The sequence below is a fragment of the Labrus bergylta genome, chromosome 9, assembly GCF_963930695.1.
Source record: "Labrus bergylta chromosome 9, fLabBer1.1, whole genome shotgun sequence".
NCBI lineage: Eukaryota > Metazoa > Chordata > Actinopteri > Labriformes > Labridae > Labrus > Labrus bergylta.
This window is the reverse complement of record NC_089203.1, coordinates 26,683,835-26,710,146: the sequence shown is the minus strand read 5'-3', so window position 1 is coordinate 26,710,146 and position 26,312 is coordinate 26,683,835. Positions and strand designations below refer to the sequence as shown.

At 40.1% G+C, this 26,312-nt stretch overlaps 5 protein-coding genes across 5 annotated transcripts in view; 2 read left to right on the top strand and 3 right to left on the bottom strand.

The window, feature by feature from the left end:
* Positions 1 to 3,582, bottom strand: part of tlx2 (T cell leukemia homeobox 2) — a 167,769-nt gene extending 164,187 nt beyond the window's left edge. The window contains exon 1 of the mRNA XM_065958887.1: positions 3,573 to 3,582. The gene's annotated coding sequence lies outside the window, so the exon portion shown is untranslated. The remainder of the gene's footprint in view (positions 1 to 3,572) is intronic.
* Positions 1,218 to 6,909, bottom strand: cetn4 (centrin 4). The gene is made up of 5 exons (XM_020654864.3): positions 6,805 to 6,909; positions 6,392 to 6,547; positions 4,824 to 4,952; positions 2,121 to 2,258; positions 1,218 to 1,498 (listed from the first exon to the last, which is right to left on the bottom strand). The coding sequence occupies exons 1-5, from the start codon at positions 6,805 to 6,807 to the stop codon at positions 1,409 to 1,411; spliced, it is 516 nt and encodes a 171-aa protein (XP_020510520.1). The 5' UTR covers positions 6,808 to 6,909; the 3' UTR covers positions 1,218 to 1,408.
* Positions 6,910 to 7,055: 146 nt separating this feature from the next.
* bbs12 (Bardet-Biedl syndrome 12) lies at positions 7,056 to 12,336 on the top strand. Its single transcript, XM_020625923.3, has 2 exons — positions 7,056 to 7,116; positions 8,815 to 12,336. The coding sequence occupies exon 2, from the start codon at positions 8,827 to 8,829 to the stop codon at positions 10,741 to 10,743; it is 1,917 nt and encodes a 638-aa protein (XP_020481579.2). The 5' UTR covers positions 7,056 to 7,116; positions 8,815 to 8,826; the 3' UTR covers positions 10,744 to 12,336.
* Positions 12,337 to 15,249: 2,913 nt separating this feature from the next.
* fgf2 (fibroblast growth factor 2) lies at positions 15,250 to 24,738 on the top strand. The gene is made up of 3 exons (XM_020654868.3): positions 15,250 to 15,844; positions 18,283 to 18,386; positions 21,750 to 24,738. The coding sequence occupies exons 1-3, from the start codon at positions 15,667 to 15,669 to the stop codon at positions 21,933 to 21,935; spliced, it is 468 nt and encodes a 155-aa protein (XP_020510524.1). The 5' UTR covers positions 15,250 to 15,666; the 3' UTR covers positions 21,936 to 24,738.
* The window catches only part of nudt6 (nudix (nucleoside diphosphate linked moiety X)-type motif 6), a 12,918-nt gene continuing 9,104 nt past the window's right edge, over positions 22,499 to 26,312 (bottom strand). The window contains exons 4-5 of the mRNA XM_020654867.3: positions 23,598 to 23,652; positions 22,499 to 23,227 (exon numbers count right to left, since the gene is read on the bottom strand). Coding sequence (XP_020510523.2) covers positions 22,848 to 23,227; positions 23,598 to 23,652 — 435 coding nt within the window. The 3' untranslated portion in view covers positions 22,499 to 22,847. The remainder of the gene's footprint in view (positions 23,228 to 23,597; positions 23,653 to 26,312) is intronic.

The following is a 26,312-nucleotide window of genomic DNA, read 5'->3' as shown; positions in this document are numbered from 1 at the left end:
AAACAAAAAGATGACAAAAGGTACATTTTACCATTGCTTATGGAAATGTTCAAAAATGAAACAAAATTTTGGGATGAAGTCGGGCGTGTAAAGCAGGTAAGTGTAGAAGGAAAGTTGTTTTCTTCTTGGTGTGTACCCTAAAGGTTGGATGGATGTGAAACGCAGAGATCAGCTCTTTGTAGAGCTCTGCATGTTGCAGGTTAAAAGAACGATAACATCGACATGGAAACACAGTGGTAGACTGAGCATCACACGGTGGTTTCATGAAATGTCTCGTCTTTTGGAAAAGTGATCAAATAGACTAATGATGACTAATGAGACTGTCATGTTTTAAGTTCAGCTGGTGAATCTCTAATTTGTGGTAGTTTTTGTAGAATTGTTTTTGTGCAGAATATTTGGTAATGTACTCCCTTTAGTTATTTGTATTTAATACTGATATTAATACTATTCTACCATTTCATACTTGTCTTGAAGATTTGTTTTTAAAGTATTATTTAAGTTTTTTAAATAAATAAATGTGCATGTTTTCCTTTGAACTGATTTACTTGTGTTTTGTAATTATGTGTTTTAAAAGAAAACAAGCTGCTGTAACGAACAGACACGAGCGCATTTTCATTTTGAACAACAGACCACTTCAATCAAATGTTTTTTAAGGCCCCGTGTCAAGCTAGCGTTTTTTTCTGAGCGCCAGCATCTTTTTTCAATTGTTTTCAATCAGTAGAGAGCGTTCCCAGCAGAAAGCGCAGCGTCTTTTCTTCTGAGCGCTCAAGTTAAAAAATGTTCAACTTTTCAGAAAGGGGCTGTTGAAGTCACCGGCGCTCTTTTGCAAATGTTTGATATTCCCTTTACTTTAGCCGTCTTGTATCCACATCCTCTTTGCTCTGAATCTGATCGGGTAAAAAAAGATCTCAAATATAAAACATGCAGTAAAAAGTTAACAGAGCCGTGTCGGTCATACAGCGACAGTTGTCATGGAGACAGGATGGACATGCAGAGCTTTTCTTCTCAGCGCACAAACGCTTCATGCAAACACTCCCAGCGCTTAAAAAACACTAAGTGGACACGGGGAGTAAATCATCATCTCTTCATGCATGTACACCATTCTCTTCCCATGTCTGTTCAATCTCTACAGAAGAACACCTCGTTATGTTTATAATAAAGGTTCTGAGCACAAGAGGAGGACTGCATCTATGTGTAGAAGTAACAGACAAGTCAACTGTGCTGAAATATATTTATTAGACTTGCAGTGTAGAAAAATCTGTGCAAAGATGAACAGCATGTTTTAAAAAGTTATTTACACACGAAGTGGTAGAAATGCTACTGTAGACATTGTCCAATGGAAAGTCAATCTCAAAAAAAAAACAAAAGGTCCAAGATGAAGAAGAAGAAGAAGGCACAATCGACAGGCTCAGTAAAGTTTGGTCTTCTTCATTATCGTCAAGAACTCCTGCTCGCTCACCTCACCGTCGCCGTCTCGGTCCGCCTCGTCAATCATTTCCTAAAAAAGGAGAAGAAAAAGTTCAAATCGGTTTATTGAAAAAGCTAATGACTACAATACAGAGAGTGGAAGATAACATCTGTCGCACAGAGCCCAAGTTCCTTTGAAATAACCAACCATGAGATGTTTGTAAAACCACACGTGAGAACATGATAACACACAGCAAGAGGAACAAGGTGAGAGAGGAGAGCAGTTTATTAGAAGAAATAAAGATGTGTTTTTGAGTACTTGTCAATCCAACTATTGTGGAAATAAAAAGAAAAAATGACACCTTATTGTCTGATTCCAGCGTCTGAAAGGTGAGTATCATGTGTTGTCTGTACTTATTTTGATGAAATAAAAACCTCTGGGTTACTCACAACAGCAGACGACATTTCAACTTTAGGAAGCGCCTCATCATGCCCAAATGTTCCCTCCACTGATTATTTTAAAGAACACCATCATCGCTGCCGTGTCACCTCAGACGATTTGATAGATTTAGAGAAATACAAACAACCCAGGAAGTCCGCCCTCCTCTCCTCAGAAAAACAGGTTATGATGTACCTTTCTCCACTGCTATAAATCATTTCTCGATTGAAAACATCAGATAGGAAACACTGCGTGTCGTCAAACACTCCTGTACCTGTAGTTCTTCATCCGTCAGGCTTTCCCCCAGCTCTTTAGCCACTCTCTTCAGATTTTTGAACGAGATTTTTCCAGTGCCGTCATCATCAAACAGCCGAAAAGCTTTCAAGATCTCTTCTTTGGAATCCTTTTCCCCCTGTTAAAAAAAAAAGGACAACATGACAATCTCATTATGACCGAAAGGGGATTTTACCATAGCTTGAAACAAAATTAAACATCAACACAAACAATGACAATTTTAATGGATTTGATGAAAGCATATAACATCATGTACAAGTCTCCAGAGTAGAATTATCTTATTTGAAACTAAAGTTTCAGAGACATATTCTTCTTAGATATAGTCACTTTTAATTACTATACAACCTTAGAATTAAAAAGTATTATAAGTAGATAAGTAGAAAAATAAGGATTTTGCATATGTATTGTCATAGAATTGAAATAAAAGAATCACATTTATTCATAAAGTGGATTTTATCTGATGTCTTTATAGAAATTTAAAAAACTGTACTCATTAACCCAGAACTGTGATACGCATCCTCCTGGGTTAAGTGTATCGTTACATCCTGACAAATGACCCACTTCACTTCAGGATTATTATAAACTTTTTGTTTTGATTATTTTGTGGACTTTTGTGTATTTATTTAACATAATATGAAAGTGGATAAAGTAAGAAGTGGGGACTTATATGCGGGAAAGGAGCCACAGGTTGGACTTGAACATGACCTGAGGTCTTTTGTCCCATCAGCAGTTGAGTTTGTAAATAAGCTGCCTGTTCACTTTTACTATGTACTGTTGGTCTTTGTGTCTCTTATTTCATCATGATAATATCCATGTTAGTTATGTTTTATGTATTAATGTCTTTGCCCCTCGGGTACAATAAAGATTTTCCAAGTCCAATCCAATGGGCCGACCGCTCGGAGGCTGACTTAACCGCTAGACCATCTGCGCCGCATTACATACTCTGTTTATCTACCTTTTACACCCTAAGCTTTTAATGTATGATTGTGATGTATTTTCTGTTTTCTGTAGGCTACATATTTTGCACTAACCGCTTTTTAAACATTGCTGTACATATATAAATCACAACTTCGGAAGGTCAACACTTTTTATTTTTTTATATTCAGGTCTAATTACTGATTTTTTTCCTCAACTGTTTTTAAGTTCTTGTTTAAATTACACATATATTTTTATCCCTGCACAGGTTATGTACATTTCTTGTATAAGTCTATTTTTAATTGCACAGTTTAAGTTTGTTTCATCTAGGGGTATTCTTTAAATCTTTTTTCGGGTTAATATATATGTACACTGTAACAAATGTTTCATGTCATGTACGTCTTTGTAACCTGCTACTGGATGCTTTGAATTTCCCTCGGGATCAATAAAGTATCTATCTCTCTAGTTTTACCTTTATTGTTGTTATCTTTATCATTTGTGTGTAACGTTGCCATGCCTGTTAGTCTGTCCTTACTGTGCTGTTCTTTCTGCTTTTTAATAATTGTACAGAGTCTTTGAAAAGCGCTTATAAATAAAATGTATTATTATTATTATTATTATTATTAATAACCAAAAATAAATTCATTTTCTGTGACTGTTAAAAATGGGATGCGTGCTATGAGTACTTGTTCAAACATGAAACTTTTCACAGCTTTAATAGTAACTGGCAACAAAAATGGATTGCGCACTTTGGGTTCTTTTCTGTTGAATTGTATTTAATTATTTTGAGTATTTTGCATTTGTTATGTTCTTGCTGTTGTTTATGTTCTTCTGTGTTTGGTTTAGTTTGTTCTTGTTTTTGCTGTTTGTCAAAGCACTTTGTAAACCTGTGTTTTTAAAAGGTGCTATAGAAATATTTATTTATAAATCACTTGCGGGTAATCTACCAGCATACATCACTTCTTTATTAATCTGGGCTGATAATCAGTATCAGACTCGATCAAGTGACTGGCTAATGTTAACGGTTCCACATGTAAAAAACAAACTTTGGGAAAACATCCTTCACCTGTTGTGCTGCACACACCTGGAACACAATACAAAACACATTCAAACTCAATACAATGGTTGCCATGGGTTAATTTAAAAACTTGATCACAGCTCACTGTACTCATGAGAGTAAATGTTATTAACTGTAGTTACCTGCTTATTCTTATTCTTATTTTTTTTGGCTCTTATTCGTTTTAATTGTACTCTCGACGTCATTGTGGGCGGCAATAGCTCAGTCTGTGGGGACTTGGGTTGAGAACCGGAGGGTCGCCGGTTCAAGTCCCGTTGCGGAACAAATATGGAAGTTAGTCTGGTAGCTGGAGAGGTGTCAGATCACCTCCTGAGCACTGCCGAGGTGCCCCTGAGCAAGGCACCAAACCCCCTCCCCACCATCAGCTCAGGAGCGCCTGCTGTGGGCCGCTCCGTCACTCTGACATCTCTCCATCAGTGCATGTCCATATGATCCTGTTTGTGTGCATGTGTGTGTTCATGACTAACAGAGTGTAAAAACTGAAATTTGGTCAATAAAAATCAATAAAAGTAAATCTTAATCTTAACTGTAAACGAGTGCTTACCCTCAATGATTTCTCGAGACTAAATAAAGGTTAAATTAAAATGAAATAAAGGTATTTTTATTATTATTTGTTAAAAAGTCTCCTGGGACAATATTTCACTTTCTGAGAAGCGTGCCGGTTTTGTCAGAAAGCTGCAGCACACTCACCATTTTCAGTGTCATCATACTGAGAAAGGCACTGAAGTCAATTGTTCCGGATCCTTCTTTATCGATGTCTGAGATCATTTTCTTGATTTCTTCTTTCTTTGGTTCAAAGCCGAGAGCTCTCATGGCAACCTGTGGCACAGAAACACTGTTATCTGCTGAAACATCTGCACACATCAGCATGCTGAAGCATCTGCACACACATCAGCATGCTGAAACATCTGCACACACATCAGCATGCTGAAACATCTGCACACATCAGCATGCTGAAACATCTGCACACACATCAGCATGCTGAAACATCTGCACACACATCAGCATGCTGAAACATCTGCACACACATCAGCATGCTGAAACATCTGCACACATCAGCATGCTGAAACATCTGCACACACATCAGCATGCTGAAACATCTGCACACACATCAGCATGCTGAAACATCTGCACACACATCAGCATGCTGAAACATCTGCACACATCAGCATGCTGAAACATCTGCACACATCAGCATGCTGAAACATCTGCACACATCAACATGCTGAAACATCTGCACACACATCAACATGCTGAAACATCTGCACACATCAACATGCTGAAACATCTGCACACACATCAGCATGCTGAAACATCTGCACACACATCAACATGCTGAAACATCTGCACACACATCAACATGCTGAAACATCTGCACACACATCAGCATGCTGAAACATCTGCACACACATCAACATGCTGAAACATCTGCACACACATCAGCATGCTGAAACATCTGCACACACATCAGCATGCTGAAACATCTGCACACATCAGCATGCTGAAGCATCTGCACACACATCAGCATGCTGAAACATCTGCACACATCAGCATGCTGAAACATCTGCACACATCAGCATGCTAAAACATCTGCACACACATCAGCATGCTGAAACATCTGCACACACATCAGCATGCTGAAACATCTGCACACACATCAGCATGCTGAAACATCTGCACACATCAGCATGCTGAAACATCTGCACACACATCAGCATGCTGAAACATCTGCACACACATCAGCATGCTGAAACATCTGCACACACATCAGCATGCTGAAACATCTGCACACACATCAGCATGCTGAAACATCTGCACACATCAGCATGCTGAAACATCTGCACACATCAGCATGCTGAAACATCTGCACACACATCAGCATGCTGAAACATCTGCACACACATCAGCATGCTGAAACATCTGCACACACATCAGCATGCTGAAACATCTGCACACACATCAGCATGCTGAAACATCTGCACAAACATCAGCATGCTGAAACATCTGCACACATCAGCATGCTGAAACATCTGCACACACATCAGCATGCTGAAACATCTGCACACATCAGCATGCTGAAACATCTGCACACACATCTGCATGCTGAAACATCTGCACACACATCAGCATGCTGAAACATCTGCACACATCAGCATGCTGAAACATCTGCACACACATCTGCATGCTGAAACATCTGCACACACATCAGCATGCTGAAACATCTGCACACACATCAGCATGCTGAAGCCTAAACAAACCTTGAGCTCCTTCACGTCTATGGATCCAGACCCCTCTGTGTCGAACAGGTCGAAAGCCTCCTTGATCTCCTGCTTCTGCTCCTCAGTGAGGTCGATCTTCACACCTGCCTTCTTCCTCTGGCTCGCTGAGGGAGCTGCTTTTCGATAACCTGAGGCCTTAAAAAGCACAATTAAAGAAGTGTTTAAAAAAAAAAAAATAAATAAATAAATAAACCCCGGAAATAATCTTTAAACGTGGTTTAAGAACAGGCTAGCTAACTTGAGCTAACATGCTGCTACACAAGACCCACGTTGAAAACACGCTTTAAAAAGCTTTTAAAAGCTATTTTTCATCTTTACACGACAAATCCTAAAACTTCTTAATCAGTTATTACACTGTGCGTTCATTTAAAAAGAAAATAGTGAAAGCTTACCATTAAAACAGACCAAAACTTCAACGGTTGGTAACGTACTGAGATGTCAACAAAACAGAAACGGCTGAATTATTATTATTTTTTTTACTTCGAGTGACATTTCAGTCAGCCAATAGAAACAATGAAAGCGCCGTGATGCGGGGATATAAGCCAATTAGAAGACAAAAAAAGGGCGGGCTTTAATCGTGAAAGCCAATGATCGAACTCGTTTCTCGTTACCAAGCAACCAGAAAACACTGCGCATGCGCGGGTCTTCACATTCGTGCTTGGGTAGTTGGAGAACGCAGACTGTTATGTTTAAGGTGAAATAAGGTATTGTTTTTCTCCTTATTCATGGACATTTGGTTGTGCAGGATTTCCTTTTGTGACACTCCTGCATTTTAAGTGAACTTTAACTTCGTTATTTACAGGTTTAATCCAGAATTGCAGCTTTTCTTTGTTAAAACGTCGTTAGCTTAGCCTTTAATGCTCTTGATGTTAAACTGGTTTGACTTTTATTATTGTGAAGTTTTAGCAAACTGTACAGGTTAATAAAATGATGTCTTACTATGTTACCAGTGGTGGAATAAATATAAACATCCCTCAGGTTAAAACAACTAAAGCAATACTCTACCACACTGTGTAACACATTTATCACATTAATTCAAATCCTTGCTGAAGCATAATTAATAAAACAAATAAATAGATAACCCACCATTTAAAATACCAGATTGTCCACATAAAGTATTAAAAGTTACAGTGTTAATTCAACAGAAGGGATTCTGTCAGTGTGCAGCTTTGGATGATTTAAGCTTGACACCTTTGTCATTTTCTTTGCAATAATATTAATTGTTTGTGGGAGTTACTGACAACCAATATGTGTTGGTGTTTACTAAGTAACATGTGCTTGGTATAAAGATAAAGATAAAGATAAAGATAAACTTTATTGATCCCTGTGGGGGAAATTTGTGCATTACAGCAGCTCCAGAAAACAGGGCACGGGAATATAATTATTAAGAATAAAAATAGAAGTTAAAAACAGATTAAACATATTTACATCATTTAAATAAAAAAAATGCACTAATGTAAAATTACACAGTAACTTGTTCTTAAAAAAACACACACAGTGTGTAGCATGAGGTGGTGATGTTGTGACCTGGCACAACATCCTGTATATTCCTATATTTCTACTACTATATAGAATAGAATAGAATCACTTTATTGATCCCAAACTGGGAAATTGTGGCGTTACAGCAGCAGGTTATCCAACACACAATATGTGCAAATCTAAACACAATATAATATTAAATACAAAGTAAATAAGCACTAAAAATATCAAAACTAAGAATGTGAATATATACAACCAGGATTTAACTTAGCATTACTCGTCTTAAATAGGAAGATTAAATATAAATGTGCAAAAACAGAGTTGTAAATGGACAGTATTGACATAAGTTAAAGTGCTTATTGCTTTATCTCTATCTCATGTCTTATTTTATTCATATTCATATTTATATTCCTGTATTTCTACTACTATATGTGCGTAAGAACAACTGTAACAACAACATTTTGCCCTGGAGATTAATAAAGTATATCTGATCCTAGGGCTGGGAAATATATCAAGTTTTTTAAGATGTATCGATATATTTTCAAACAAGATATAGGGTAAGACGATGTCGTTAATATGGATATAGTTTATGTTGCATTAAAATAATGTTATAGAGGTGCCAGGTCACCTTTTTCTCATCTCACTGATGATGATGACTGTCTGTCCCTCTTCACCCTGCTCCTCCTCTCTCTCTTTTATTGTATTTAAGGAATATTTTTATTTTATAATATTAATTTTTAAATACACAAACAGGTTTTTAATGTGTTTTCACTGTTAATAAAATACATATTGATATATATCGAGTATCGCCATTCAGCTAATCAATATCAAGATATGAGTTTTGGTCCATATCGCCCAGCCCTAATCTGATTCCGATAAAAGTTTCACAAATGTAAATCTTTCCCTTTCCTTTTACAATTTAGACAACTCAAGCAATGCTGGGAAGTACGATTATTAACCATCGACAACATGTTGGACTGCAGAAGCTCTCAGCGTTGGCGGGGATCACACATTCCTCTTTGGGCCCAAATAAGAAGTACAAGTTTATCCAAGATGATGGGAGCGGAGAGTCGGCTCTTGTGTGCTCGTGTTTTCGCATCCTTGAGAATCTGGAGCTGACGTGCGCGGTGGGTCAGCTGGTCTACCGGACCGTTCAAACCCACCAGAAGGTCTACCGTACAGGATCAGGATGCCTGCTGTTCCTCGCCGGAGCGTGGAGTCGTGTTGCCCTGGAGTGCCTTCAGAGAGGGATTTCTGTTGCACACATCATCTCGGCGATGTCCGAAGGGCTCGATGTATGCTTCGATGTTTGCAGGAGATTCAGCATTTCGACTGAGCGTGCACAGTCACAGAGCAGCACAGCATCATCTCAGGATTTAGGACTTCAGGTGTCAAAGAAACCGACTGTGGAGGGTTCACAGGCATCGACTGAACCGAAGGAGAAAGCAAGAGACGCTCTTAAGACTCTAAATGCTTGTGGACAAAAGAAAATCAGGCTCAGCCGACACTTTAGTGAGGCCAAGTCTGAAAATATCTCCAAGGAATCGGAAGATAGTCAACCTAAACCTCCAGACATTAAATATATATCTGAGAGATTGAGTCATGGTTGTGTGGATGCGATGAATTTAGTATTTGAAGCCAGCAGAACACAGTCAAACAACATTCAGCAAGAGACCAGCTGTCCCACATTTGATATAACTAAAGTCATGACCTGTGTGCTACCTGGTTTACCAGAGGAGCACGCGTGCGTTACACCGGGCTGCATCCTTCTCTTATCCGCTGAACAGGCTTCACTTGCACATTGCTTAAAAGACCGACTTCTGAAGGTCGTTCTTATTAACGGAGATTTATCGTTTAACTATAGCCACCTTGGCTTTAAAAGGCCGACAGGAATACAGCGTGTGAGTGAAGAGGCAGCTTTGTCAAGTTCAAGCAAAGAGGAAGACTGGATGGAGAAGGTTGTGACGCTTCTGTTGAACCTGGAAGTGAACCTGATACTAGTTAGCGGACTTGTGAGCGAGAAAGTGATTCAACGCTGTTCTTGGCGTCACATTCTCGCGCTGGAAAAAGTAAACGTTTCCATTTTGAAGGCGCTCGCTGATGCATCGGGCGCTGTTCCGGTGACGTATGCCACACAGTTGAGTAAGTACTGTGTTGGCACTGGAGTGAAGGTAGCGGTATGGAGGGATCTCAGCAGCTACGAGAGGAAGCCGTCTATAGCTGTGAATGTTTCCACTGGTGTGAACAGCAAACTGGTCACAGTGGTTCTGACCAGCTGCATAGAGGGGAAGCTTCAGGCCCTGGAGGACCAGTTCTGGGCGTGTGCTTATCGTTTACATTTAGCCCTGAAGGAAAAAGCCGTCCTGCCCGGTGCTGGGGTGACAGAAATGCTTTGTATTCAACACCTTCAAAAGCGAGCAGAGAGGAACTCCTCCCAACAAACCAAACGAGCAGCATTAGCTAACCCTTATAGGAGTGTGGTGTTGCATCTCATGGCAGATGGTTTAATGGATTACTTATCCACTGTAATGGTTAACACTGGAGAGTTCTCAAAAGTCCAAGCCTGGACTGCAGTGAGCCAGCAACTGCAGGACTGTAACCAAAGTCCAGGGGCTCCATCCATGTTCTCAGAGGTTTTCCTAGAAGCTGAACAAGAGGGTAGGGCCGTTTCCTTTCCTGTAAAATCCACTGATGCACCATCAACAAAGGTCTTTGATAACCTGAGTGTGAAGCAGGAAGCATGGAGGAAAGCGGCAGATCTGGTTTTTCTGGTCTTACAGACTGATGCTGAGGTCATCACAGGCATTGACCTAAAAACTGAGGCTGCGCAAGGAAACCTGATGCTGTTGTGACCTCCAGGAAACATCTGATTGAAAACATTCCTGGAAAAGAAAAATAAATTGTATTTTTATGACCGGTAAAGTGAAATTACAATAAATCGTTTTTTTATTTGTTATTTTCTCGTCATCAGTTTGTAGTAAAATAACACTGTCATGTAATATATTTTAGTGAAACTGTTATGCCCATTTCCTACCACTTGGGGGAGACAAAACAACATAAGACAATGTGGTCCTAGTGACTCTTCAATCCAAAGCTGTTGCACATTTTAACCGTTGCTATCATGACCTCCAGGTATTACAAATATCTCAAAAGGAAGCGCAGTGTATGAAATAAATAAAAGATGCACAGTCAACAGCTGTTTTATTTTCTTATATTTGTGAACTTGTTGATGCCAAAGGGCCTGCAAACCAATCCACAGTAAAAAAACAAAACATAAAATAGACAGGTTTTTATCGATAGAAGTTTTCTTTGCAAGTCAAGTTTTATCATGAGTGCTCTGTAGAGGGGAAAGATTTGATTTATTCCATATTATTTTTTTGCATTCAGAGGACACATTTAAAAAGTGAACAATAAACCCTACAGAGTTAAAAGAGAAAACAACTTTCAGTTTTGCCAAGTACAGAGAAAATCCAATTAAAAAAGGAGTCTTTTATTCTGTGATTGAACGTGATAGATACTTAGTCAAGATATTATTGATAACCACTAAGAAGGCAATAACTAGAAACTGATGCTGATGGACTGACATATACTTCAACACTCTGAATCTATATGCTCCGAATAATGGACTCCTGTAACCAATGGCTGTTTTTTTATTTATTATTATTATTCCTGTTCTATGTTTGTTTTATTTATTTCTTGTCTTGCTCTAATTGTACAACTTGCTGTAGAAACAATTCAGAAACATGCATAATGCTTTTTTGTATGTTCCAACAAAAGTAAAGAAAAATTTAAGTGGAAAAAAAAGGAGTATTTTAAAAATCCAAGGATGAAGAAAGTCCTCTCTTTTGATTGTTTTGTTATGCCTAGCACTCATACTGAATGTTGTACTTCTCATCATGTTGACTTGGGTCTTTGGTCATTTTTAAATAAGGGGATACATTTTTTTTTGTCATATTTTTCACGGCCTGTCCCCTAATATGTTCCTTACATTTGTAGAAAGTACAATAAAAAACATAAGGTTATATTTCTGGAACATATTCTTTTACACACCTTGTCTTTTTCCTCAGTTCAGGCAGGACTAGTTGTTTGTCCAAAAAACACAATTACATCTCCCTCTAATAGATCATGGGAGAAGTATACATGCCATATGATTTTATGTAATAGTGCACTTCTTTTATGGTATTCCCCCATTCTTCATTAAGCGTCTACAGCTTGGCCATGTACAATTCACATTGGACACGGCTTCCCTCCTGTGTCACAATGGGAACGGTTGATGGAGAAGAAAAAAGCCTCCAGGCTCAGGAAATGGTTTTGGTTTTAAGTCTCATTAAGACCTGTCCATGTTAAAGGTGACTTGTGGGAGTAATTAAATGTGATGGAATTCTGGAAACATCAAGAAAAAAATGTCTACAACTTGGAAAATAAATTCACAAAGCATACTCTTGGTTGGATATCTTTAGACTTCTTTCCTATGTGTTGCACTTTTTTTGTTTTTCAGAGGTGTCACATGTGAGACCTTCCATTTCCTCTTTTGATCAGAGAGAGAGATTCTTGTCGTTTTCTAAAAATAACTCGGTGAAATTAAAAGGCTTCACAGTGGAGCAACAACAACCTTGACTCAGTCATCAGTCGGCAGCGGTGAGAGGGTGGAGTATGACAGAACAATCACAACATAGAGGAGGAAATTGGAAAGGCATAATTGAAACATCTCGCAGTTGAGTTCATGTTTAAGCCCAACGCTTCGTCTACACTAAGAGAATCGTTAATTCAGTAACTTTTTCCAAGTCAGAGTTTTAACTTTCACCATGCATTCATTACATTTACATGCTACCATAAACCCTGTCATATATAGAATTATTTTATTTTATAGTTATTGTTTGATGGTTGAAAAAACGTTTTTGAGTTTTACTGGCAGCCATAAAATTGAAAATGTATTCAAGGCTTTAGTGAGCTACTCTACATACTGCTACCTGTGGAACTATAGTTTGTATCAGGTCTATAAAGGAAGTCATGGGAACGAAACTCCTGTGATGCAACTCACCAAAATGTGTCGCATGAGTTTATTTTTAGAAAGAAATCACTTGCAAACATAAATCTTGTTTCATGATTTCAGAATCAGAATCAAATAAACTTTATTAATCCCAGGGGAAAATTCAGAAATTCTGTTTTTATATACTAATTGTACTATTAATTTTGTAGATCATTGTAAGATAAGGTAATGTTGGTTATCACTAATTACTCACTTTAGCCATCTGCAGGTGTAATTGTGAATGAAGGACACATGAACCCAATATTTTTCAGAGGCAAGGCAAAGGTAAGTTTATTTCTATAGCACATTTCAACGACAAAGCAATTCAAAGCGCTTCACACAAGACAAAAGCATCATGACAGAGGAAAGAAAAGAAACATAAAAATAGAACATTTAAAAATCACTGAAATTATTAAATCTGAAAATATGTTCAAATAAAAATAATTAAAATGAAAATTTAACCACTACCCATTAATTGCACCCCATTTGAGAACCGTGGGATGGACATTGTTGGTCAAGGAGGAAACCATTATATGCTGGTTATAACAGACTTTGCTACCAAGTATCCAGAAGTCTTTCCACTAAAATCCATCCATGCTTTCTGTTTGGTACAGTTCTTTTCAAGGGTGGGCTTCCCTTGTGAAATATTAACTGATCAGGGAACTAACTTTGTCTACTCTGCTGAAACAGGTGTACCAGTTACTGGGTATCAGGAGCCTCAGGACTACACCATATGTTCCTCAAACGGATGAGCTAACAGAGTGCTTTAACCAGACCCTGAAACAGATACTCCGGAAGTTGGTAAACAACACTGGTACAGACTGGGATCAATGGCTGCCCTACCTCCTCTTTGCATACAGAGAAGTACCCAATCCTTTCTCTCCTTTTGAACTTTTATATGGACATGAAGTTCGGGGGCTGTTGGCACTGTTGAGAGGCTGGAGAAAATGGGTGAGCTGGCCCAATCGCACATGGCGGACGCCCAGCAGCAACAGAAGTCCTGGTACAACAAGTCAGCCAGGCAGAGATCCTTCGACGCAGGACATAAAGTGTTGGTGCTCCTACCTGGTGATGACAACAAACTGTTGGCTAAATGGCAAATGACTGTTCCAAATCCTAAAGAAACTTGGGCCAACTACATACCAGGTATCAACACCAGGGCACTCACGCTCCAGTAGGGTACTACACATAAATGTCTTAAAAGAGTGGGTGCAGCAACCTGAAAGAAAAACAGAAGTGCCCCCGGTCTCAGGGGTGTGTGAGAGCCAGGGGCAAGGAAAGCAACTAAACTAAAAATGAAGGATTGTTTTGCGGACCTCAACGACTTTTTCAACCACTGTTCCAAAAGACTCGGCATCATGAGAACGGCATCTTCACTCACGGGAAAAAACGGGAAATCCAGCCACTCTCCAGATTACAAAAGAGCACGTTCAGACTCACTGCCCAGCACAGATACACCTCCATCTGCATCCACATCCCCGAAACCCCCCTGCTGCACCGAGGTAAGAGAAATACTCCTCTCAATCGAAAATGAGAGCTCGCAAATTTTTAAGTGAATATGAATCACTTCTCAAAGCTGGAAAACTTTCAATTATGACATAAACGTATAATATTGAATGAATATTGAATTTTTACGTTATCATGTCTTTCTTTTTTTTGCAGTGTATTTGGACCACAAGCCTTCCAACTATTCCAGTCCACAGTGTTAGTCACTGCATGGTTGGATGTCAGATGTTTCACCAACCAGTCTCAGTGGGGTCACCATTATGACGTCAAACGAGAGCACAGCTGACTTTCATTTCAGATGTGGTCACCTCTAGCCAGATTTCCAGACCAGTGTTTGCCAAATGATGAACTTTAAATCGAAAACGGACTAATCACAGATTCTTCCCTCAGCAGACTCAGAAGGCTTTTCATCTGAGTTTATACCGGCCTACTTCACATTGTTGTTTCTTTGACCTATAAACGGCCCTGAGCGATTCACTAAAGAGATCTGTTTGAGTACAGCACGGTACAGATGGCCAGTGTGACCGCGCCCTATGTGGACCTTTACGTCTCTGTTCTGACTCTTGAACTATAAAATGAATGAGAGCACTGGTTCTGTTCACATGCTTTCTGCTGCTCTTTTGGCATATTGCAGGAGCTCAGAAGGCAAAGTCCAAGTAACACGCCCCCCCCCCACTCCACCCCCTCCTTGCCCTTCTTTCATTTCAGCACGTCTGCTGGGTTGGTTGGTTAAATCACAGAGCATTAGTGGGCGTGAGCATGTGTGTTTTTTGGTTGGTGCTCCTAGGGCGCATGCGAACTGAGGCCCAAAGGGGAAAGCCTTCCACACAGATCTAAGCCAGCTGCCATGATTTAAACACTTCACTGCAAAGAGAGAGTGGAAGCGAAGGGGAAGCCGCATGCATCCCCCCCTACCAGTGTGCTCAGAGGACAGAAGCAAGGCAACGGCAGGCTCTAAAAAATAGAGATGAGCAACAACAAACTGTGGATTTTTGGTTTGCTGGTAGGTAGGAGAATTTAGGAGTCCGAAGACTTAAGTCTCAAGACTTAAAGGGCCCCTGAGAGGAGGGGGGTTCTTTCAAGTGACCTCTGTGGGGGTTAAGCAGAATCAGTTAGTGTGAAGCTCTGTGGAGGAGGGAACAGTTAGTGGGAGGTGGGAGGCCACACTGGGGCTCCTGCACTGCTCAAGATAGAAGACAAAGCAGTTACCCGAGGAAGCAGGGCAAGAAGAGAGGAGGAGATGGCCACTGGAGAAATCACCACACTTCCTTCCACACCTGAAGACGGCGGCAGCGGTGGCTTTCCTCCGGGGGGCTTTAAAGATCCCAAAAGACTTTACTGTAAAAACGGGGGCTTCTTCTTGAGGATAAGGTCTGACGGGGGAGTGGATGGAATCCGGGAGAAAAGCGACCCCCACAGTAAGTGCTTCCAGTTCTTTCACAAAGCTCCTTTTTGTTCTCTTTTTTTTTTTTTTTAATATGCAACAGGGAAGACAGAGTTTAGCAAGAGAAAGTAATGGAGGAACCGATGTGAATTTTCCGGCTCACTGAGGGTTTATTCTCCACTTGTAAACACCAGAATGTGTGTGTGTATAGGTCTACCTCTGGAAAGTCTAATAACTCCAGTTCAAGTAAAGTACACCTCGCTGTTTACTTGATCAATGGGAAAGCGGAATATCCCTGACATTTTTTTTTTAGTAAAAGTTGATGCTGACTCATAGTGTGGTTTACGTCACACATGGAGACAACATGGAGTTAACAGCCAGCAGAGGAGAATTCCTGGTTTTGTAAGATCCTGCCAGTTTGTAAGGTCAGTGAAGTTATGCCGACAAATGAAACTATTCCTACTAAATGAAGTAAATATTCCAACCACTCAACTGTGTCAAGAGAGAGGCATTTGAGCTTTTCCACATGTTTGTGTATAAATCTTTCAAAGTTGGTTGTGGACAAATATGATACCCCTTGGTGCCTCTGGATCACTGATAACTTTCAAGTATGTGTCCCAAGTTGCATCAGTAAGTGGGAGGGGAGGACACTTGTTTGGAAGTGTATTGCTCCAAGATACAGTTTGACATTTTAAACAGGTGTGCTTAAATCGACACCCGATTCAGGAATGAGAGTAGAGCTATCTTGAGACGAAAAATCAATGACCTTTACATTTAGATACATTTTATTGTAGAATAAATTGGAGGAGTAAACTTTTAATGATATGAGCACGTTGCATATTTAGCTTTTTTTGCATTTCTGTCATTATGGAAGTGAAACAGTCAGTATCATTGGTTAATAAAGGAGTGTATCCACAATGAATCATAAAGAAGCAATCGTTGTCAAAAACACTCATTGAGCATTTTACCATAATGGTTTCTTACAGTTAACATGACCTGAGCAGTGCTCTATCAATGGTTCTTCTGTTAATGCTGCAGTATTCCTGCCAACTACACAGACAACCAAACATACCCGCCAGCTACAGTTATGTCACTAAATACACTCCATGATGAAGCTGTGCTGTATTTAAATGGGGTTGATCCGCATCTCATTGGTGGTGTTTGTAGCTCACTTCCTATTCTCACACTTTCTGGGGACCATTTTAGAACCAATAGATGCCCTTTAGATTAGAGGCAACAGGACGGTTACAGATCGGACGCCCACTCTCCAGGAACCAGAATAACGTTGAGGGAAGGATTTCCTGCAGTCAGAAAATCTGTGGAACATAATAAGCCCGGTAAACATGGAACACACCACAACTCACCCAAACCAATTAAACATTTCTTGCAGGGGAAGAACGCCTCTTTGATCTGTGGGGGATGAATCATTCAGACAGGAAGCCTAAACTGTAGACAGATGCTTAAGCCTTAATGTAAATGTATTCTGCACAGATACCCCAATTTACCCTTTGAGCCATCTGCTTCCTTTTTTGGTGGTTAAGCGCTATGCTAAGTATGCTCTGTTGTCAAACAGTGCTGTCCATATAAACATCTGTGGAGATGATTTTGATACATCTGAGATTCGAACTTGAATGGAATGGAACATGAAGTCAAGTCGTGAAGGAGGAAAAGCTTGGCGTTCAAGTGGTAACCGTATGGGAACACGGTTGCTAGGCAAAAAATTGCTTGCTCTCCTCCTGGCTGTCCATAGGAAAAATGCTAACATTATATTATTTCCATGCAGAGGAACAAGGGACAAGACAGAGGAGACGATCTTGATAAACACTTGCCATTGCTCCTTTTGGTGCCATACGTGGCTAACGTTAAGCAAATTACATTGTACACGCTTCCATTAGCTCCTCCTACTACACTAACAATAATAATGCATTGTATTTGAGCTGAGCTTTTTAAAGGCTTTTCACACCTTCACTTTGTTTACATCGCCGGGACGGACAGCTGACTCCTCCCCTCGCGTATAAAAGTTGTTTAATTGAGGGACTAGAGAAAAGAAGAATAACATACTGTACTCACTGCTTAACTGTGTTTCTAGATCACGCTCATTTCAGGTAAATTTACATGCAGTGTGAAGATACCAGCATAATAAAGATCGCTAGCATTAGCATGCTAACACAACAATGCAGCGCAAGTTGTTTTGGTTTCATGCTGGTGCTCAAGGGCGACATCTGCTGGATCAAAAAATCACATATAAAGCCTTTAAGGTAATGGTACGACACTTCTGAAGTAAATCCCAAATCTTCTGGTGTAGGACTAAATATAGCACATTCTCTTCTAAAGAGATTAAGGATTTAGTGTAAGGATGAAGGAAACACCTGATCTTATTGGCATCCTTTTTTTTTTACACCCTAAAGCTAGGATGTTTTGTATTTTTGTCTTATTTTGCTAAAAAAATGTTTTCTTTGTCTTTTACCCCAGTAAAGCTTCAACTCCAGGCGACCTCAGTGGGGGAGGTAGTCATCAAAGGAGTTTGTGCAAATCGCTATCTGGCCATGAACAGAGACGGACGACTGTTTGGAGCGGTAAGTGAGTCTGACTATGATTCTCTAACTAACAAACTTTGAATTGTTTCTGTTAAAAGGAGTTTTGAGATGACTAAATGCAGACCAGTGAAATCAACAAAAAGCACTTCCTGCAAGGGTTGGTTATTTTCTTCCCACAGTGCTGTGTCAAACACTTACAGTATCATCATCTTTACTGCCAGACTCAGGAGTCCATTAGAGGTCAAGTATGTCTTCCAGTCGTCAGAAATGCTAATTGAGCCAAATGCACTGTGAAGAGAAGCTTTGTTTTGGAAACCAAATATTTGCCAGCCCCCCGTCAAGAACTCCTCCCTCACAACAAGGAAACAATTAAGTTGACATTCATTTGTCACGGTCATCATAGAATAAAATAGGCTCTCGGGTTAATCATCCAGAGAGACATTAAAATAGAGATGTTTCCATGCATGCTGTGTTTGTTTGAACAACAGTTCTGACCATTTTAACACATCATCAGCACTGAGACTCTCCTCCTTTTTGTAGTTCTATGAAACGCAAAATTGAACTCATTTGAAACACTTATCTGAATTCTCCGGAGATATATTAAACACCACTTTCACACCGCTGCCTCTCTGCAGCCACAGTGTTGTTGCTCACAGCAGTAGAGGGGAAGTGTGAAGTGCGTGTGACTGATGTGGCTTGGTGGTTTTGAAGGGCTTGTCCACAGTCAATGTAATTGGCAAGAGGCTTTTCCTCCCAATGAGAAGCTACTGTAGCTACCACCCATGGCGCCACACTGTTCTGCTCTTGTGGAAAAATCATTGAAAAACCCCAAACTCTTTTTGTTGACTGATGGGAGGATTTTTAGTTGATGTTGCTGCAAAGAAATTACATTTTCCTCACAATATTCATCAACTTGACTAGATGCATCCATGCTCTATTCCTAAACACTTTTCCCTAAAATGCTCACAAACTGATAAAGAAAACATTTTTTCTGTTGCTTAGAACTGTGCACGATTGGGCTTATTTTCAATATTATGTATCCCTACATGATGAAAAACTCACAACTAATTAAGTGTATTTGTCTCATTTCTAGTCAAAAGTATGTCACTACACTGAATATACATGACAAGTCAAGCCTTATTTCAAGATATAAAATACAATACACAATAATTTAATTGCTTGTAATAAGTAAAAAAAAAAAATGGAAATGGTACATGCACCATTTTAGCGGTGTGTGGAAATGTATAAAGTACAGCTCATTTCAAGACATTTGCCCATTGGCACTTTGTTTTACAAATATTGGGGCCTCATTTTTGCTTTTAATATCTTGAAATAAGATGTTTATCTTAAGTCTGTGGCTTTTATTTAGTGTCAAGATATTTGCTTCGATATTATTGCGATTTTAAGCATTTTGCGATATGCTGAGAATCGCGATGCCATATATTGCGATTTAGATATTTTATCTGCAAATTATGTCGATTATAGATTAAATTAAATGAAGAAATGTTTTGCCAAATAGGAAAAAATTCTCAGTCTCTTCATCTTACTTCAGTGTTTTTATTTCTACACAATGAGAGTCGAGCCCACGGACTGACCAACACTGTGATCAAAGTCAAACCCTGTAAAAGGCTGCATGCACAATTAGTATTTCAGTCTAATGGAACTTAACATGAACATGCTTGGACGAAGATTAACAATGTAACTTGTTCAACATGAATTGTGCAACCCCTTCAGCAATTAAAAATGTTAAAAAGCATATTTGCTATAAATAACATAAAAATATCAATACTTGATGGCCTGATATAATATTGATTTCCCACCTCTACAAGATATTATTTTTGATTTGAAATCAGATGAATACACTTGCTTATATTTGAGTATTTGCAGTGTAAACGTTTGACAAAATTATATTGTCTCAAGTTGAATCAGTAAGTTTAACAGTAAATGTTAGATGCAACGATTAGTTAAACTTCTCGCAGTCAGTCAAAGTCAAAGCAATGATAAGACAAAGGTTCAGTACTGCAAGGACAGCATAACACCACCCACGACCCATTTTCTGTTGCACACGTCCAGTGTCTGAGGTATGATATTGATCAATGGCAGCTACGGCCTTTGCATAATGAATTATACCAAGCAGCCTTTTGGAGGTTGTTCCAGCTGATAGAACATGTCCTCTAACAGCTCCATGCCTGTGCAGTCACACACGACTCAAAACCAGAAACTCAAAACAAAAGTCTCTTGTTGGACAGAGTGCAGGGCAGCTAACGCCCAGCGAGACAGCAACATTCTGGCCAGACGTTCAGTAATTAATGTTTTTTTTTATGTTTTCTACAAAGGACAATGTTCAGAGGGGAGGTTTTGTGAGCACTAAAAAAAATGACAGCACGAGAGCCAAATCATCAAGTTTGGCCTGAAGAGCTTGAACCCTTGCTGTTTATATTTATGAAATCAAGTTTATTCCAGCACATCATGATTCATTTTTCTCTCTGTTTACATTCTATAAAGTTATCACGTTTAATATATTTGCCCATTGACCTCCATGATTTAAATTTAACTTTGTGGAATCACAAATCTGACAGCAGTTGTGATAATTATCCTGGGTCTGACCCATGACGGTATAAAAACAAGTCTCATTGATGTCACCCATTGGTATCTGAAGAGACGTTTTGAAGCCAAACAATGGCAGTGGCCATATTGGAAATGCCGTTTTCACCTAACTTTTTGATCAACCCAGTAACAAGCAAAGAGATGGAGTTGAGCCTTTAGCCTTCTCGCAAACATCTACTGTAAAAAAAAATCCTCCCCTGTTGAATGTGTACGAATATAGAACTGAGCCTTTCAGACAAAAACCTTTTTTTGATCCACCGCACAGTGCCTGGTAGATCCCCCTCGTTCCTTGCCCATGTCTGTGAGCGATGGGAATTATAATAGAAACAGGTCTTCAGGGTAAAAACATTGTGTTTACTTGCGCTGCATCTAATGCTGGCCCCTCAAATAGGAAACAAGGGGATCAAGCTGACACGCTCACTGGTGTCACATGCCGTTAGGAAATGCTGTTAAGGGCGCGGTCACACTGGCCACCTGTACTGTGCTGTACTCAAGCACGATTGGCCCCCCGCTGCACCATTCCCACGCTGGCCGGCCTGGCCCACGGTCACACTGGCCAGGACTAACCGTGCCTAAAAGCATGATTACCTCTTGTACGTAACGTCATAGTGTTGAAGTGTGCTTGGGCACGGTACGGATGGCCAGTGTGACCGCGCCCTAAGTCTAAAATTCTGCTATTGTGACAACCCTAAAAAGTTGTGAATTTTAAATTTATCCAATTGAAATCTACCTGTTTCTCAATGACCATTGCATTAAAATTCACTTCCTTACTCCCCCGTGTCTTTTCCCCTCCAGAGACGAGCGACAGATGAATGCCACTTCTTGGAGCGACTCGAGAGCAACAACTACAACACCTACCGCTCCAGGAAGTACCCCAACATGTACGTGGCACTGAAGCGGACTGGTCAGTACAAGTCCGGGAGCAAAACTGGACCGGGTCAAAAGGCCATTCTCTTTCTTCCAATGTCAGCCAAGTGCTAATCTGGGATTTCGTTGAAGATATACTTTGTGTCTTAACTTAAGCGACAAAGAAGAAGATGTGACGGCAATGAAGACACATTTGGTTGAACCATCAATCATTGCCCAAAATAGCTGTGATGCTTCTCACTGTTTTATCCTCGACATGTCCGCTCATGACCCGGCTTCACTTTCACACACTCTCAAACACGGCTTTTTCACTGTGGACTGAACCAGCTGCTGCACGGGGGGCATCTGGAGCCAGGTGCAACTCTTCTCTGGCACCCCAGCTTTTAGTTATTTTCACCCGTACAACTTCTCTCCTCTGACTGAGTTCTAAAATACAACACACATTTGCTGGATTAAAAAGGGGAAAAAGACTGGTGAATTATACATTTTGCAGAAAATGTTTCCTGAGCTTGTTGTTACTTTACCTGCTGATTCAACTGGGCTTCTCTTTTCTACTTAACTTGAGAATTGTGCTAAATGGCACCAGAGAAAAGCGTTATAAATATTGGGTTTAAAAAAACAAAAAAAGAAAAGCTAAATTAGCTACTCGTCAACGATTTGTTAGCTTACACTGGTGGTGAGCTTGTAATCAAAAACACTTTTATTTAAAATTACAGCTTCATTTTGTACCATGAAAAATGAAAATATCTGGTAGCAGCTATTGTGGCCCAACAACAGTTGACTTCCAAAATGGCCGCCATCAAGGGCTAACTGAAGAGTGTAAAACTCTGCAGTCTTGCAGGTCCAGCAGTTCTTTAAAATTCACAAAGTGAATAACTATTGCACCATATTTCCTTAACAGTAACAGTTAGTGTGTATACACTGCAAAATCATTTCAGTCATAAATACAGTTTAAATAACTCAGACGTTCATGTGTTAGCGCAGTTAGCAATGCAATGCTAACTTCTTCACGTCAATGACGTCTGGCTAGGACCTAAGAGTAGGAAGCCGTCTGTGATAGAGCTGGTAAAACATCCCAGAGTAGACGGCGGGCAGCTCCTCCATGGGGAGGTCGATGTGGTGGAAGCCTCGCTCCAGGCCGTGGAGGAGGAGCCGGCTGACGCGCGAGGTGATGGGTGTGGTGTCGTTGGTCTTTGCCAACTCGGCGAGTTCCAGCCACTCGCAGCGCAGACACTCCTGCGTGCAGAAGTCGATGTCGTAGGTGAGCGGGCTGAGTCGGCAGATGATGTACATGTCGGACATGCCGAAGGCGCCCGGGTGGTTGTGCTGCTGCCGGATGCTGAGCAGAGATCTGAACTCGGAGCGAACGCCGGTTTCCTCAAAGACTTCCCGAACGGCAGTGGCACCTAAGAAAGATTCAATACAATATATAGTATATCGATGTATGTATGCATTTCAATGATCCAGACGAAAATAGATACTTATATTATTTGTGTTAAAGGGAAAATACTGTAAATATATATATTTTGTATAGACAAACATTTGACGCTGCTTTTTTGGGATGGGTCATAAATATATGTAACACTAAAGCTGCTTTTAAAATGTTCAAAAAGGTGAATTTGGATTTTTTAAATCTTTGCATATATATAAACTATGTGCCTTCTGTTGTACAGGTCAAATGAATGTAAATCATCTTCATGCCTTATAGTAAAGCTGAAGGAGCGATCTAGATGTACTGTATTTTTTGTTTTCTGCTCTGCTGAGCGTGACACTCACCGATGTTTTCTCCTGGATCGGACAAGCCTCCGGGGAACTTCCAAGCATTCTTAGTCTGGAACAGAAAAGTTCAGAGTTCAAAATCTGACATCACTCGGCACTGCTGTAAATACATCAACATGTTAACTTCAAAAAGTGACCATAGTAACCATGATGCAGACACCAATGCAGCCAAACAAGTCCCTCGTTTCTTTAGAGTTTTTTCAATCAGTGTCTATGAAAATGGACGAAGATTTTACGTGTAGAAACATTGAGCAATAGATGATGTGTTTATTAATCAGAAGTAATAACTGAACGTTTTCACATGTGCACTCCTGAAAATATCTATGTAATTTCCAGAGGACTGCTCTGGATATTCTCCTGACCTGGCTGTTCACATATGCTCCTCACAGCTGGAGACTATCCCTGTCAGACGGGAGGGGGGGGGAGGGGGTAACGGACGGAGCAACAGAGTCCGCTAAACGACGCTATAATGACAATATTTGCCTTTCTATCAATGCTATGTGTAATCCAATGGAATGACAACATCAACAAAAGAGTAAAGAACAACATACTGATGAAAAGAAAACATTTTGCAGCAGTTTAATTACTTGCACGGAGATCGTTGCGGTCGTTGGCAGACAGTATATAAACGTCACCACCCCCCCCTCTCCTATTGGCTCGAGCTGAATTCTCCGGAGAATATCCTGCTGGATTCTCACATCAGCTCACTCGGACTTACTAGAGGTCTGGCAGGAGAAACTTGAATAATTCGGCAATTTTCTGCAAGTGTGCAAGCCCTACATGTTGACCTTCAGCCTTATGTTTTTATCTTTTTTTAGTGCCTCAGTCTGGAGACTCTCACATTTGATGCGGTGAAGTGTGTCTTCCAAAACTGTTTCACCACTTATCCTTGATATTTAATGACAGTGTGCTGCTGGTTAAGTTATGACATCAGTGTTGTATATATATTTTTGTATTAGATTATTATTATGTTTGCTAAGCTATTTCGCTATCTTAGACATCCCCTCCCGCCCCTCGCTTTGTGGGGAACACAAATGCACTATGGCTTTTATTTTTCATGGATTGTTAACAGAATGGTATATTTTTGGAGCTGTTTCTAACACGTGTTTGTAGGAAGAAATAAAGACATTTCATGTTACTCTGATAAGTGTGATTTTTCTCTGTCTCATGTGTCATTCTCACAGGAGTTTTCAAAGCTATTGATGCCACACATACCTGAACTGTTAATGCTAAATCTCGAGGGAAATGAAGTATAAATATCATTGGACTATGAGTGATTAAAAACTTATACCCATGACTTCATTCAGCTCTCTGATGGTTAACATTTCCTTCAGTCCACTGGGTATCTGTCATTTGTCTTTTGAACCGATGTGAGGGCTTTATTATCTTGTTCTTTTGTCAGGAAGTCCGTAACCCTTCATGAGCCCTGGACCGGCTCGCTCTGCCAGATACTCTGTACTGCCAAAGGGCAAGACTGTAATAAAGCACACTTCCCGTAAACAGCTCGATGGGGAGGCAGAGGAGGCGGAGGAGGAGGAGGAGGAGGAGGAGGAGGCGGAGGAGGCGGAGGAAGAGATAAAACACTCCAAACATTTCCAGGCCTCTAACTGCTTCCCTCTGCTTCTGGACATTATATGCTCTTAAGCTCCCTGACTGGGACACATGCTGCATGTTGTGTGCAATGACAGACCGGCAAAAAGACCCATTTATAGTCTGTCACTTACACTATCAACTGTTTTGGCTTATTATCCTGGTTTTATTTTTTTATTTGATAGGGACAGATACAAACTGAGAACAGCAATCCAATGCAAGTATCATAGTGTTTATAATGGATGCTGATTTGCAACAATAGTTCCTCGAAGGGCTTTTGTGTATATAAATTAAATATCAAATCTGAGGAAGAGCATTTTGGCTCCAAACGTCACTCATCTATCAATCCTTCAAACGGGAGCTTCTTGGTGTGCCGATCCTAATTGCTTTTCTTGATTTATATTAAATAAAAAATCAAAATGACAGTAAAAATATCACAATTTTCCAAAGCTTGAAAGGACTTCTTATTTGATCAGCAGTCAAAAACTCCAAAGATTTTCAAAATAAGATACAAAAGAAGCAGTCAAACCTTAGAGTTAGTAACCTTAGAAGAGTCCGACTGTATGCAGACGATTTCCTATTGTCTGATTTACCAACTTTCTGGTTTCCCCTCCCCCTCAAATAGTTCTGTTTATGGCATGTCCACTACCCACATATTCTGTTTGGGAAGCTGCTGCCTTTACCAGAACAGTTTTAACATTTCCTACTTTTTACGTTACAAAAAAGGTGAAGCTCATTTAAAAAGGCCCACTTGTGTTTTCAAGACGATAATTGGCTACTATATGCATCATGGTGCAATCACCTCTTTCAATTGGTTGCGATCTTGTTTTTGGGCCAACTGGGACTGTAAACAGTTCCGGGCAAAGACCCTTTTGACAGACGCCTGCAGAAAGTCAACCTTGTACCAACTTACAGCGAGGCTCTGTGAGCGCTGACGCTGACGCAGACACACCCACACACTCACAGAGTTGTTTGAGTGCCTTCAGCTCATGTAAACACTGTGTTTACCTGAGGTCTACTAATGCTGTGGGGAGCTATGTTGAGTGTGAGAGGAGCTGAAGGTTTGAGAGGATTTCCACCCACGTTTGGATCAACAGAGGCAACACACAACTCACCAAGCAA